General features: G+C 42.5%; 1 protein-coding gene across 4 annotated transcripts in view; it reads right to left on the reverse strand.

Moving 5' to 3' along the window:
• The window catches only part of KIF16B (kinesin family member 16B), a 331,966-nt gene extending 317,949 nt beyond the window's left edge, over positions 1-14,017 (reverse strand). For all 4 annotated transcript variants that reach the window (XM_011979462.1, XM_011979461.1, XM_011979460.1 and 1 more), the window contains exon 1: positions 13,813-14,017. In XM_011979462.1, the coding sequence (XP_011834852.1) occupies positions 13,813-13,859 (47 nt within the window). In that variant the 5' untranslated portion in view covers positions 13,860-14,017. The remainder of the gene's footprint in view (positions 1-13,812) is intronic.
• Positions 14,018-14,109: the final 92 nt, after the last annotated feature.

Consider the following 14,109-nt stretch of genomic DNA (forward strand, 5'->3'; position numbering starts at 1 on the left):
AAAAAAAAAAAAAAAAAAAGTGTGGGTAAATTTGTTACGGAAGCTAGCAAGTGCCCTCCACAGCGTATTATCTCCCTGATTGTGAAGCTGAAAATAAATTTATTTTCTCCTCTCTGCTCACGGTTTCTAACGTAAAATTATTCCAGGTCTGCCCGACCCCTAAAGGCATTGAGTTTTCAGCCCTTGTACTATATTTTTAACAATTCTGCCTAAAACCAATACTTGCCACACCACTGAGACCTGTCTTCCCCCAACTCACTCTAAACTCCAACCCTTTCCACCCCACCAAGAATCAAAATGCCCCATGCCTCATCTGATAAGTGAAAGTAAACAATCCAGTCAAGGTGTTAGCAGCCCGAAGTGCCTATCTATAGTCCATCAAAGGATGCCAGGAGGCAGAATTCCTCAATCTTTTGAATGGACAGAGGTATCCTGGAGGAAATGCCATCTACTCTTACCCTAAATATGATTATCAGTATAGGCAAAGTTGCTCCTAATACCAAAAAAAGTCTTAACTAAGAATGTTTCACACAGCTGGGTTTAACAAAAACAAAACAGCGACAACAACAACAAAGACAGTTTATGCCTGTAATTCCCACATGCTGGGAGGTCCAACACAGAAGGATCACTTGAGCCCAGGGATTCAAGACCAGCCTGGGAAACATAAGGAGACTCCATCTCCTACCAAAAAAATTTTTTTAATTACTAATAGCTGGGTGTGGTGGTGCATGACTGTAGCTCCAGTTCCTCAGGAGGCTGAGGCAGGAGGTTCACTTGAGCCCAGGAGGCTGAGGCTACAGTGAGCCATGATAATGCCACTATACTCCAGCCTGGGTGACAGAGCAAAAAAGACCTTGTCTCAAAAAAAAAAATGTTTTACATGATAACGAAATGAATTTGGTTATCTTGGACTGGATCCCGGACCAGATAAAAGACATTGCTGGGGCAATTTGAGAGATCTGAATAAAGTCTACAGATTAGTTAATAATGTATCAATATTACCTTCCTGGTTTTGATAATTATAAGATAGTTATAGGAGAAAATAACATTCAAAGAAGTTGGGTAAAAGGTACATGGGAACTCTGTACTATTTTTGCAAATTCTTCAAAATAAAAAGTTAAAAATTTTTTTAAAAAAAGAAAGAAAAGCGCCTTAATTGAATCATCACATGTGGGCACCAGCCAAGGACCACTGATACCTTCTCACAAGGGCCCACCTACCTGGTCAAATGAAAACACCAACTTTAGGGAAAAGGATGAGAACAGACCAAATATTTTCGTAAAGCCTTATCTGGCAAATTGCTTCACTTTTGAGCTAGTCTCCATCACCTAGAATCATTTTTTCTTGACAGTTCCCTAGGGAACTTTTAACTCCTGCTCAGAGGAAGTTCACACAGTGACTTACCTGGGCCCCAGGCAGAACAGACTCTGTCAATAAGACGGGGAAAATAAGAATCAGCAGGTGCAATAAGGTGAGACCACAGGCCCCCGGGGCAAAGGACACCAAGTTCCTGAGAGCAGACATCCCATGCGGGGTTCAGAATCCTATACTCCTAAAAGTTTAAAATCTTGGTCTGAGCAACGGCTCAAGCCTGTAATTCCAACACTTTGGGAGGCCAACACAGGCGGATCATCTGAGCTCAGGAGTTCAAGACCAACCTAGGCGACATGGTGAAACTCCATGTCTAAAAGAAATACAAAAATCACCCAGCGATTTGCGGGGCTGAGGTTGAGGTGGGAGGATGGCTTGGGCCTGGGAGGTCAATGCTGCAGTGAGCCATTTTCGTGCCACTGCACTCAAGCCTGGGGGACAAAGTGAGACATTATCTCAAAAAAAAAGAGCTCTAACCAGCTAACAAGAGGAAACGGAACTGGCAGTCACTTTGACGGCATGATGTCTCAGTGTTTTCTCAAATAACAAAATCGGATTTTACCAACTTCTTCTCTGGATGATAAATTCACTTCATCAGTGTTTTTTCAAACTATGAATCATAAAATCATTTTAGTGAGTAACAATCATCTTTTTTTTAAAAAATGTGGTAGAGAGGCCAGGCGCAGTGGCTCATGCCTGTAATCCCTGCACTTTGGGAGGCTGAGGTGGGTGCGTCACCTGAGGTCAGGAGTTCAAGACCAGCCTGGCCAACATGGTGAAATTCCATCTCAACTAAAAATGCAAAAAAAAAAAAAAATTTGCTGGGCATGGTGGAGGGTATCTGTAATCCCAGCTACTCAAGAGGTTGAGGCAGAAGAATAGCTTGAACCCAGGAGGTGGAGGTTACAGTGGGCAGAGATGGAGCCACTGCACTCCAGCCTGGGCCACAGAACAAGACTCTGTCTCAAAAAGAAAAAAAAAAAAAAGTAGTAGAAAGTAGAAACAAAAAAATCAGCATGCATTGAGCAGATGAATGTCTTACTGTGAATCTTGTTTGAAGCACACAGCAGTTCTATACAATCATCATCAGCCTTCCAAATCACAAGCGTCCTTCATTTCAAATGATATGACAAATCCTTTCTCACTAAGTCAGAGGGAAAAAAATGTTTTAAATAGTTTTTATATTCACAATAACTTTTATTAGAAAATCTGAGATGTGTTCCCATGAGGGGAAAATTCTTTTGCAAACTGAAGTCAAAAACTTTAAGTATCTCCCCCAAGATATTTATTAATTATAAACAGGAAAAAAATAAATAAAACATTACAGTGAAGAAACCTTGCAGATACCACCTTAACCACACACTCAAGGTCAACATCACCAATAATAAGATATATTGACATCACATACCCCAGTATCATATGGACATAAAATCACTTTTGTGGTATTCTTGCCAAAACTGCTTAACTTCAATTTATTTGTGATAAAACATCAGAGAAAGCCACACTGAGAATCATCCTAAGAAATAATGGACCAGTACTCTTCAAAAATTAAGGTTACAAAAAACAAGGAAAGACTTACAAACTGTCACGTACCAGAGGAGACTCAGGAGATATGCTACTTTTAGATGCAATGTGGGATACCGGATTGGATGCTGAACCGGAAGGAAGACATTAGTGGGAAAACCAGTGAAATCTAGATAAAGTTTAGTTAATTTCTTGGTTTTGATCATTGTACTGTGGTTACATAAAGGATAATATCACAGGAAGTTCAGTGAAGAGTTCATATATGAGTACTCTCTACTATTTTGCAACTTTACTATAAATCTACAATTATTTCAAAATAAATTTTTTTAAACACTTTTTCTGAAGAAAGAAACAAGAGTATTCTGCCCTATAAACTATGTATCATTTTAACACAGTATAGTGCTGTACCATAGTGCTGTACCTCCAACTCTCTAACCTTAAGGGATAATCATAATATGCATTGAGTGTGTAATCTTAAGTAATCTTAATCTTTATTGGGAGTGTAATATTAAATAAACTGAATACACGGGAAAGAGCTGAAGCTGTCCTTCTTTACCCAGGCGCTTGCTCAGCCCTCTGTCACCCCTCGCGTCTTCCTAATACCCAGTAGGAGGATTGTCAAGATGCTCTTTTCCTCCTCACGGGGAACAATGTGAGACATGCAACAAATGCCACGACTAGGGATTCCCAATCCCTCACAAGCATCCACAGAAAGTGCAAGGCATGTGTGAAGCGTGAGGGGAGATACTTATTAATGCAATGAATACTTTCTGAGTGCTCATGTCTACCCGGCACAGTGCCAGGCCCCGGGGAAACAGTCATGAACAAGACCTACATGGTGATTGGCTCTCAGAGAGTTTGAGAGATAATAAGCAAACAAAAAAATATATTCACACATACACACACACATACATTCATAAAATGGGGAATATTACCAAACCAGAAAATCAAAGTAAGGTAATAAAGCCTTCTCTGAAGACGGGCATACAAGACAGAACCTGATCCTTCTCTGAGACTCAGTTTCCCATCTATAAGACGAATCTAATGGTGTTCACCCCTATAGAACGGTTGTGAAGAAGTGAATTAGATAAAACAGCGCAGGATTTAGCAGAATTCCTAGCAAGTGAATGAGTGGCCAGAAATAGTAATTAGTGACCAAATTACTGATCAACCATTACATTGAAAGCGTTAACTTTCTCAATTTACTTTAAATTCTACATATCCCACTGAAATGTACTTAAAGAGTCTATGAATAAATGACTGATTACAGAAACAGCTATTTCCTCTCTTCTGGACAGCAACAATGAAAAATGAATAGATTTGGAAATGGACAGAGCAAAAACCACAAACGCTCAGCTTGCTCAGTGACTGAAAGCAAGCTCCCTGGCCCCACTGGTGGTTACCTCCTTTGTGCTTGGATGAATGTGCGGGCTAAGTCCAAGCCAGTACTGACCAACCTCCCTGGAAGGATTTTTTCCCCTGTCTTTTTATAACTTGAACTTGAGGAAAGGCAGTAAAGCCACCAAAATAAATCTCTCAGTCCTCAGGAAGGGGCTAAAACACTATTACTTCTTTTCCCAGGCTATAGGTACAAGTATAATTAACATATTCTCTTTCACAAAACAAGCTTCAGTAAGAGGGCATCCCAATTCCAGAATATGCAAACACAAAGCTATCAAAATAACTTAGAAAAACAGTCAAGAAACAAGGACGCATCATATAAATCAACTTTAAACCAAAGTGCTATAGATCACACAACTGGACATTTCTAAATAACTTCTCTCTCTCTCTGACAGGCAAAAAGAAACACGTACACACTCTATCTCTGCCATTGCACTCTCTCCCACTCCACTCTCACACTCACAAACACAGTTTCCATGTTTAAAATAAAGCAATAGAAGTTTAAAACCAAAATATGTTTAGTAAACAGTCTAAGTCACTCAAGAGCATCTTTTAAACTACTAATACATCTTGTATAGGTGTATTTTGCACACAAAGATATTTTAAAATATTGCATAAGGAAAAACACCAGGCACTTGCATCATATTACTTATCAAGTTCACCTAAAAGAAAGAAAAAACTTCCATGTGCTCCCAACTCAAGGAGTCAGCAACAGCAGCAACTCTCCCCTCCTTTCTCTTTCCAGCAGCCAGCAGCGCCTTTCCTCCCCTGCTCCTCCAGCCTTCTTTCACCAACCCCCAACTCCCTGTTTTCTTTTTCTCTCCTTCAAAACAAAAAGAGACAAACAAACAAAAAAAAATCTGTCTTCTGCTGAGCCTGACTTTGTCATGTCCAGGTAAGGGCTGGGATCCAGGGATGTAGACCAGGCCATGCCTCAAACAAGGAGTAAAAAAGTTTCAAAAGATTACAGGAGTCAACCTCTGCACAGGTGCACGCAAACGAGGCTCTCTCCTTCCTTTCATCTCTCCATTCACTGGAAGGGCAGCAACAGGCCACCTCCAACGCCCTCACAGCCCAATCACACTGCACACACCTCCCACAAACATGGCACTGCCTCCCACCCCTCAACTAGAACAACTCCCTCCAGAGACTTCAGCCCGACCGCCTGACTGTGCAGCCTTCCGCACTGGCGACCTTCTCTCCTCCCAAGCCTTGAGCCCCTTGGTTGGGTGTGACATTCTACTCTCCTGCCTTCCTCCCTTCCTCTCTGCACGTCCCTTCTCTCTCCAACTTGATCCTCCACTCCTACCTCCCGAAATCTGGCTGTCAGTAACAATAGTGAGTATAAAAAATTATAGTAACTATGATTTAGTGGACAGTTATTATGTATTTATTTATTTCATCTGATCTCAACGACTTACACAGCATTATTTTACAGAAGTGGTTCTCAAATGTTGTGGCCTCAGGACGCTTTTATGGGCTTAAAAAATTACTGAGGAGACCCAAGAGCTTTTATTAACATCAACTACCTACTGATAGTTACCACATTAGAAATTAAAACTGTTAAAATTTTAAACAAAATGCACAGCCCACGGAGCCATGACATCATCACACATCACGCAGTTTCTGGAAAATTCAACTGCACCGTCACAAGAGAATGCAAAAATGAAATATAACATGTTAATAGTACTGTGAAAACAGTTCTGACTTTGTGAACCCCTATAAAAGAGTCTCAGTGACACCCAGTTGTCCCTGGGCCACACTTTGAGAATCACTGTTTTACAAAACAGAATCTGAGCCTTGAAGAGGAAAATCAGCTTGCCCAGTCACTCGGCTAGCCCAGTGAAGGGCTCCAGCCTGAACCCGGCTCATGCAGCACTGCTGTTACCCTCTCTCTTTCTTCCTTACTGGGCTCTTCCTAGGAGACAGAACTCACTTCCACCACAGCAACTATCACCTTCCGGTGACCCAACTGCAAATGCACATCCTCACGGCTGATAACTCACCCGAGTTTCTACTGCCCGGAGTTCCCACCAGCACCCCGAAACAAATCAACAGACCACCAGGCCCTTCCACCCATCCCGACCCGCGCACGGCCAGCATCGGTGCCTTTGGGAAAGGTCATTCTTCCACTTAATAAGGCCCCAAGCCACTCAGAATCATCTTTGACTCCCCATTTCTCTATGTCCTGCTGACTGGTCTTTAGAATGTCTCTTGCAACTGCCAAAAGCAGAATACAGAAGTGTGTACATTATGTTTCTACACAAACAGGAAAAAGACTAGGTACAAACGCACCAAAAGTTTATGAGTAGTTAGCTCCAGATGGTGGGATTATAAGCAATTTGCGACTTGATCTCTTCGGTATATTTTTCTGCATAACACACATTTCATAAGCATACATTATTTTCATAATCAGAAAACACAGTGATTGCTTCTTCAGGGCTTTGTTTGTAAGTTTTGCCCCTTGCCTCTGCCTTTTCCAATTACAACCAAGCCCAGAATCCGATCACCATGGGTCATATTTCAGTTCTCTTTACTGTCTGCCTGCACTGGTTGTCAGCACTCAGACAGACATCTTGAACCTTAGGCTTGTGTCACAGAGTGGTGGCAGGAAAGTCAGGGAGACAATAACGCATAAAAGGCACTTTGCACAGCCCTTGGCAAATGGTAAATAAAAGTTCACCGTTACTGGTGCTAGTATTATTATTTCCCTACACTGCTATTAGATGAAACTTCGGAAAACACTAAATGGCAAATGACAGCCCTGTTTTAGAACCATTAGTAGTTCACAATGCCTAATAATGTACCTGATATTTACAGAACCCTTACTTTTGGACCCAACACTGTAAGAAATGCTACCTCACTCAATTACCATTTCAGCCCCATGAGGTGGTCCTATGGAGATCTCCATTTTACAGATGAAGAAACTGAGGCACAGACATGTTCAATAAAGTGCCAAGGCATGAAGCTAGAAAGTAAAAGAGCTGGAATTCAAGCCTTTATTCAGTCTTGTTGCACAAGAGAATTTTCCAGGATGGTAGATACATTCATATCTGCATTATTGAATATGTGTCTGTTGAGCATTTGAAGTGTGCCTAATGCAATTAACTAAAATCCTTATTTTATTTTATTTTATGTTAACTTAAATAGTCACATAGATGGCCGACAGTTAGCATACCGGCCAGCACAGGGATCTAGAGATGAAAAACCCAAATGCCCAGGCTTAACAAAGAAAAGTCCTCACAACACCCTGTCTACCAGACTTGCAACTAATTCTTACAAAATCTTCAATTTGTCTAAAATCATTAGTGAAGTAAACATGTTCCCACCTTCCAGCCACCCTCTGCCCACCTCTCGCCTAAGTCTTCTGTATAATGAAAGGACTTTAGGAAGTTAGAGTAGGGGAGACTTGGGTTTAAATCCAGCATCATAGTATACTAGCTGTGTGACCTTGGGCAGTCTTGTTTATTTTTGAGCAATCAATCTCCTTATTTCAGTCTCTGAGCCCTTGTTCCTCATCTGGAGAATGGGCTGACAATGTCAGCTTCCAAAGAGTATCAGCCAAGCACCTAACAGAAATTATCTATAAGGTCACTGGTCATATCCCTTCAGGGCTCAACTCAAGTTCCACCCTCTTACCTAAAGAGACTGCAGAAGCCCTGGAGATCTCTTCCTCCAGCCTCCATAATTCCCTAGAGGTTCCATCTCAACCGTACACAGATTCTAGTGTTATTTTTTTGTGTAGTGTGTTCTCCAATAGGCACTTCCCTGAGGCCACGGGCTTCTGTCATCTGTAAGCCCGAGGTAACAAGTCTCTACACAAAGGGCTCTGAAGGGAACCGGAGGAGCTGGCTCAACGCAGCATTATTATCTGAGGGGTCTCAGTCCCCCCTCTGTAAAACGGGGATAAAAAGTGAGGGCTTGGCAGGGCACGGTGGCTCATGCCTGTAATCCCAGCACTTTGGGAGGCCGAGGCGGGCGGATCACGAGGTCCACAGTGAAATCCCGTCTCTACTACAAATACAAAAAATTAGCCGGGCGTGCTGGCGGGCGCCTGTAGTCCCAGCTACTCGGGAGGCTGAGGCGGGAGAATGGGGTGAACCCGGGAGGTGGAGCTTGCAGTGAGCCGAGATAGTGCCTCTGCACTCCAGCCTGGGCGACAGAGAGACTCCGTCTCAAAAAAAAAAAAAAAAAAAAAGTGAGGGCTTTTATCAGTCAGTCAATTGGTGGGAGGAAGAAATGCAATTGCCAAGGTAAAGAAATAAGCGTAGGGCCAGGCTGGGCACAGTGGCTCAGGCCTGTAATCCCAGCACTTTGGGAGGCCGAGGCGGGTGAATCACGAGGTCAGGAGATCAAGACCATCCTGGCTAACACGGTGAAACCCCATCTCTACCAAAAATACAAAAAATTGGCTGGGCGTGGTGGCGGGCACCTGTAGTCCCAGCTACTTGGGAGGCCGAGGCAGGAGAATGGTGTGAACCCAGGAGGCGGAGCTTGCAGTGAGCCTAGATCGCCCCACTGCACTCCAGCCTGGCGAATAGAGTGAGACTCCATCTCAAAGGAAAAAAAAAGAAGCGTAGTACCTGGTACCTGGCAGTGCCTTGACAGATACCTCCTGTCCTTAATACAAGACATGTTTGTCCTCATCATCACTGACCTAAGAGGCTAACCATGAACTACTTTCCCTTTGACACTATCTTCTTTTCAAAAGGGGAAGACGTCAGTACACGCTAAAGATATCTAATCCAGGCAAAATGCCACTGGTGGTTTTTTTCTTCTTTTTCTCTCCTGAACTTGATAGACTTGACACTAGATTCTACCTGAAAGGCTAATCAGGAAGAAAGGCTGAGAACAGTAAGGAAAGAGAAAGAATGGGGTGAATGTGCCCTATCAGATAAGGAAGGACATTATAAAACATAGCTATAAAGCTGACACATCACCAGCACTCAGTAAATATTTTTTGGCATTTTTTAAATACTTGCTTTTGAATAAAGTTACAATTATTAAACTGTAAAAATTATTAAACTGTAAAAATAACAGTACTGAAAACAAGCACTCTTCATGGCGCCCTTGCTGAACGCCAGGCTCTGTGTGGAGAGCTTTATCCACATGCGTTATCTCACCCGAACCCACAACAGTGTTTTTCACACCCAACTGCAACTCTTTTGTGGATCACACCTGTAATCCCAGCATTTTGGGAGGCCAAGGTGGGAGGATCACTTGAGCCCAGGAGTTTGAGACCAGCCTGGGCAACATAGGGAGACCCCGTCTCTATAAATAATTTTAAAAATTAGCGAAGTGTGGCGGTGTGCACCAACAGTCCCACTTACTCAGGAGCCTGAGGCAGGGGGATCACCTGAGCCCACCAGGAGGTGGAGGCTGCAGTGAGCCATGACTGCACCACTGCACTCCAGCTTGGGCAACAGGGTAAGACCCTGTCTCAAAATAAATAAATAAATAAATGGCATAGCTGTGACTGTCTTAAGAAACTGACTTTGACTTTGGGCAAGTTAACTATGTGCTATGATCTGAATGTTTGTGTCCCCCTAAAATTCAAATATTGAAACCTAACCCCTCACTGAGATAGTATTAAGAGGTAGGGCCTTTGGGAGGTGATCAGGTCATGAGGTCCTTGTGAATGGGATTAGCACCCTTACAAAACGGGCCCAAGGGAGTCTATTTGCTCCTTCTACCATGTGAGGACACAGCAGGAATCTACTATGTATGAGGACCTGGCTTTCACAAGATAGCCTATCTGCTGGCACCTTGATCTTAGATATCCCAACCTTCAGAACTACGAGAAATAAATGCTTGTTGTTTATAAGCCACTCAGTTTATGGTATTTTGTTACAGCAGTCCAAATAGACCAAGAAACTATGTCTCCCAATCTGTACAACGGCATAACAATAATAGTCTCCACATGCCAAGCTGGCTGCAAAGATTAAACTGGATTTTGTACCTGGAGCTGGGACCAGAGAGTCTGGCACAGAGTCAAGTCTCAATAAAAGTGGCTACTACTTTGCCTACGCAACAGAATCACTTCCGCATTTGAAATGAGTATTATTGCCACATAATTGAAAGCTACAAGGCAATAAAAATAATCTCATCACATCTTAGCCTGAATCAAGCACTCACATTCCTTACAACGCTGACTGATTACTGCAAAGGCCCCTAGTTTAGAAACTCAGTCAAACTCAACACTGCACCACCAGCAGTCCTTACTTTCCAATAACTCTGGGACTTGTTTTTCTGTAGGTTGCTTTCCCTTTGCCTGAGGCTCCACTACTCTAAAGATTACCATTAAAAAAAATTATTAACAACTTCCTTCAATCCTCCTCACAACCAACTGAAACTTCTCCAGTGCCAATGAATTTTGAAGGTGACTTTTTAAAATTACCTAAATAAGCATTGCTGGGTCAATAATTAATTCTGAGTATAAAACTACGCATGAGAAAAAAACAAACAGTAAAAAGAAAAAAATGCCTTTCACCTTTGCCTAATGGATTCATCATCAGTCCTCCTCTTTAGAGGTATCAGTGTTAGGTTTCTTACAAACCATTACATACAGATGAATCTGTGTGCGTGTGTGTGTGTGTGTACATTTGTTAGCACACACATACACACAACTTTACTCCACTGTGGATATCTTGCTTTTCTCAATCCTCTACCTTGGAACTCTTTTAAGATCACACCCTCTTTCTAAGAGTTGCATAACGTTCCACTAAATGATTTAGGCCATAACTTAACAAATTTCCCAGTTTTGTATATTAAGGTCATTTATGGTTTTTTGTTATAAACAATGATGCAAAAATCATCATCTTTACACATAGATCTTTGTACGCAGAAATATAATCCATATAATAAAAATTAGAAATTAGAAAAACTAGAAATTGTCAGATCAAAGAGTTTATAGATTTCCAATTTTTTTAAGGGAAGCATTTTTTGCTTAAGTATAAAGATTTCTAATCTTGACAGCTACTGTCAAATTTCCCAATATGAAAGTTTCAGATGTTTTGATCCTTTATGCTTCTGTGACCAATGCAGAGGCGTCTGTTTCATCACTTCTCTACCAGCAACTGATGCTCAGTTAACATTTATCAATCTCGCTGGCTAAAAAATGGCATTTTATCACTATTATAGCATGCATGTCTTTCCTTATAAATTAGGTCAAGTATATTCAGTTGCCAATTTATATATCTCTTTCCACTCACTGCCAACTTCTGAATCATTGACTCTCCTTGAAAGTACTGTTGGGAAGGTTATCAAGTAGCCTTGTCTTCGAGACCAAGGACACCATCTTATTCTCATCATCCTGGCAATATTTGACACTAACCACCACCACCTCCTTCAGGATGCTCGTCTCCCTTTCCTGCCATGACTATTTGCTGTGCTGGTTCTCCTCTATGGACTGCAAGTCAATCTTCTCCCTGAAATCCTAAAGAGGGGGATATCCCAATGTCCAATCCCTGGCTCCCTTTTCTTCTCACGTAACATCCTTAAATTGTGGTTTATGTGCAAAAGATTTCCAAATGTCGATCCTCAAATCACCTGAGACCTAACCCCACATTTTCAGCTTTCTGCTGGACACCTCTAGCAGAGGGATGGATGTCCTTCCCATACTTCAGATAATGAACAAGGTCAACATGCATGAAACACTTGCTCTGTGCTTGTACTTGACACGTATTGCATCTCATGTAACTCTCCACATCCAAGAGAGAACACACCAACTTCATTGTCCACCTTCCTCAATCTTTACTCACCTTCTTCAGCATCAAACCTCAGTTAATGATTCTACACTCGCATCTTTCCCCCTTCTTCCCATCCAGTGAGCTGCCAAATCCTGCCAATTCTGCCAGTGAATGGTCTTCGTGTAACTATCCTGCCTTCCCATTTCACCTCTGGCTCAGACTGCTGATCACCTGCCTCTTACCTCAATCTTGACACCACCAGAGTTCTCTACTGAGAATATAAATAACATCACGTGAACCTGCCTCCTCAAGGCCCAAGGCCTCTGGACTTATTTCCTGCCATCCCTCCATGTCCCTGGGCTCCAGGCCTACACTGGCAAGGCACTGAACTCACAGTTCCTGTCCCAGCAGGCCCAATATTTCACAAGACTCATGCCAGTACATAATCCCTCTCTCACCAGATCACGGGCTCACCAGGTCTCATTCCCCTTGTATCCCAGAAAGCACCCAGCACAATGCTATGTGTTTGGTAGGTGCTTAACACTTTCTAAAGTTACACAACACAATTTGCTAGCATATGCTCATATTATTCCAAAGGAGAAAAAGAACTTCCATATATATGAAAATCCATAATAAAGAAAAATCTTTGTAAAGTTTATCTTCTGTGATTGAATGTACACAGAAACATAAATATTCCCTTAGAGCAAAAAAGTCAAACTCTTACTTTAAACAGCTTTAGAAATAACTCAAAAGTCACAAAAAGCAGACTCTAAAAACATTGGGTTTTAATTATTACAAACCAAAATAATGATTTCCTACTTGCCAAGAGAAGAAACAGATTCAGATGAGTCAAATAAGGTTCTGGAAATCTTTTGATTTTATGGTCTTCAGATGCCCCAATCAGGCATCAGAACTACCAAACATTAACCTCCACAAGTTGATATGACAAAAGCAAAAAAGGCCTATGTTAAGTCAAATATCCACCAACTTGGTAGAGAAGTCAATAAAATCAAATAGCTCTGTGTGAACCTCGCCTATCACCTTTGAGGACACATCCCATTTAGGTCTACTTCATTCTTTAAAGTCAAACCAATTTAAAAAGTAACTTTTCCAAAGAATCTTTCTAAACTGATTAAAAGAGGTCATTGAAAAGGGAGCACACACTATTTTTCAGTGAATGAAGATAAGGATTCTGAAAAGCATTACTTTGTAGAAATACATAACAAGATTAAATTTTGTGTGTAACACTCTTCCTCTCTCTTAATATCAGAATATTTCAAACACGTGTAAAGCGTCCTTGACTTTTTTCTAGGAGTCAGGACTTTGTTAGAGTTGTCTCTGACATAAAGTTAGGAACTGCTAAGTTATGGATTAGACATTCACGGAATCAAAATCATCTCTAACTGAAAGATTAAAAAGTAGCATGGTTAATTGTTAAGAGAACTTCTGAGTTGGTAGAAATGAGGGGTTCGCCTGACAGCTCGTGGTGCCCCCCTCAGCACTCTCACCATCCCCCCAACTATTTTACATCTTCAAGGTAATGTTCCCTTGATGCTTTTTTAAAGGGGGAACAGGAAAAGCTCAAGTTAATAGGGTGGAGAGAGTTAATAGAATCTTCTCCTTTACCACCAGGGTCCTCTCCAGGGCAATGTGAACGGGACAGCAGTGCACGAAGTCCTCCAGGCCCCCAGAGGCCACAGCTTGGGCCCGGTGGGCCAGGACCAGCCGGTGACACTTTTAAGTCCAGGCTGGCTTTGGGGGAGCTGGAAACAGGCTTCCTCTGGGTGGGCGCGCGACAAGGGGGCGGGGCGCGGGCGGCCCCACTCACCTGCGATTCATGGGCCGGACCCTCACGGCCACCTTGACTGATGCCATCGCTCATCCCGACCCAGCCCGCGCAGGGTCCCACCAGCTCAGAACTCCGCGGTCGCCGGCGACGCTGGCGACTCAGATCCCGGCTCCCGCCCACTTCCCTCTCGCCCCCGCCCCTCTGCTCCCGGCCGGACCTGGAGTTCCGCGGCGGCCCCACCGGCAATAAAAATAATCTCATCACATCTTAGCCTGAATCAAGCACTCACATTCCTTACAACGCTGACTGATTACTGCAAAGGCCCCTAGTTTAGAA

The sequence above is a fragment of the Mandrillus leucophaeus genome, unplaced genomic scaffold (genome assembly GCF_000951045.1).
Source record: "Mandrillus leucophaeus isolate KB7577 unplaced genomic scaffold, Mleu.le_1.0 Scaffold202, whole genome shotgun sequence".
In the NCBI taxonomy this organism is placed as follows: domain Eukaryota; kingdom Metazoa; phylum Chordata; class Mammalia; order Primates; family Cercopithecidae; genus Mandrillus; species Mandrillus leucophaeus.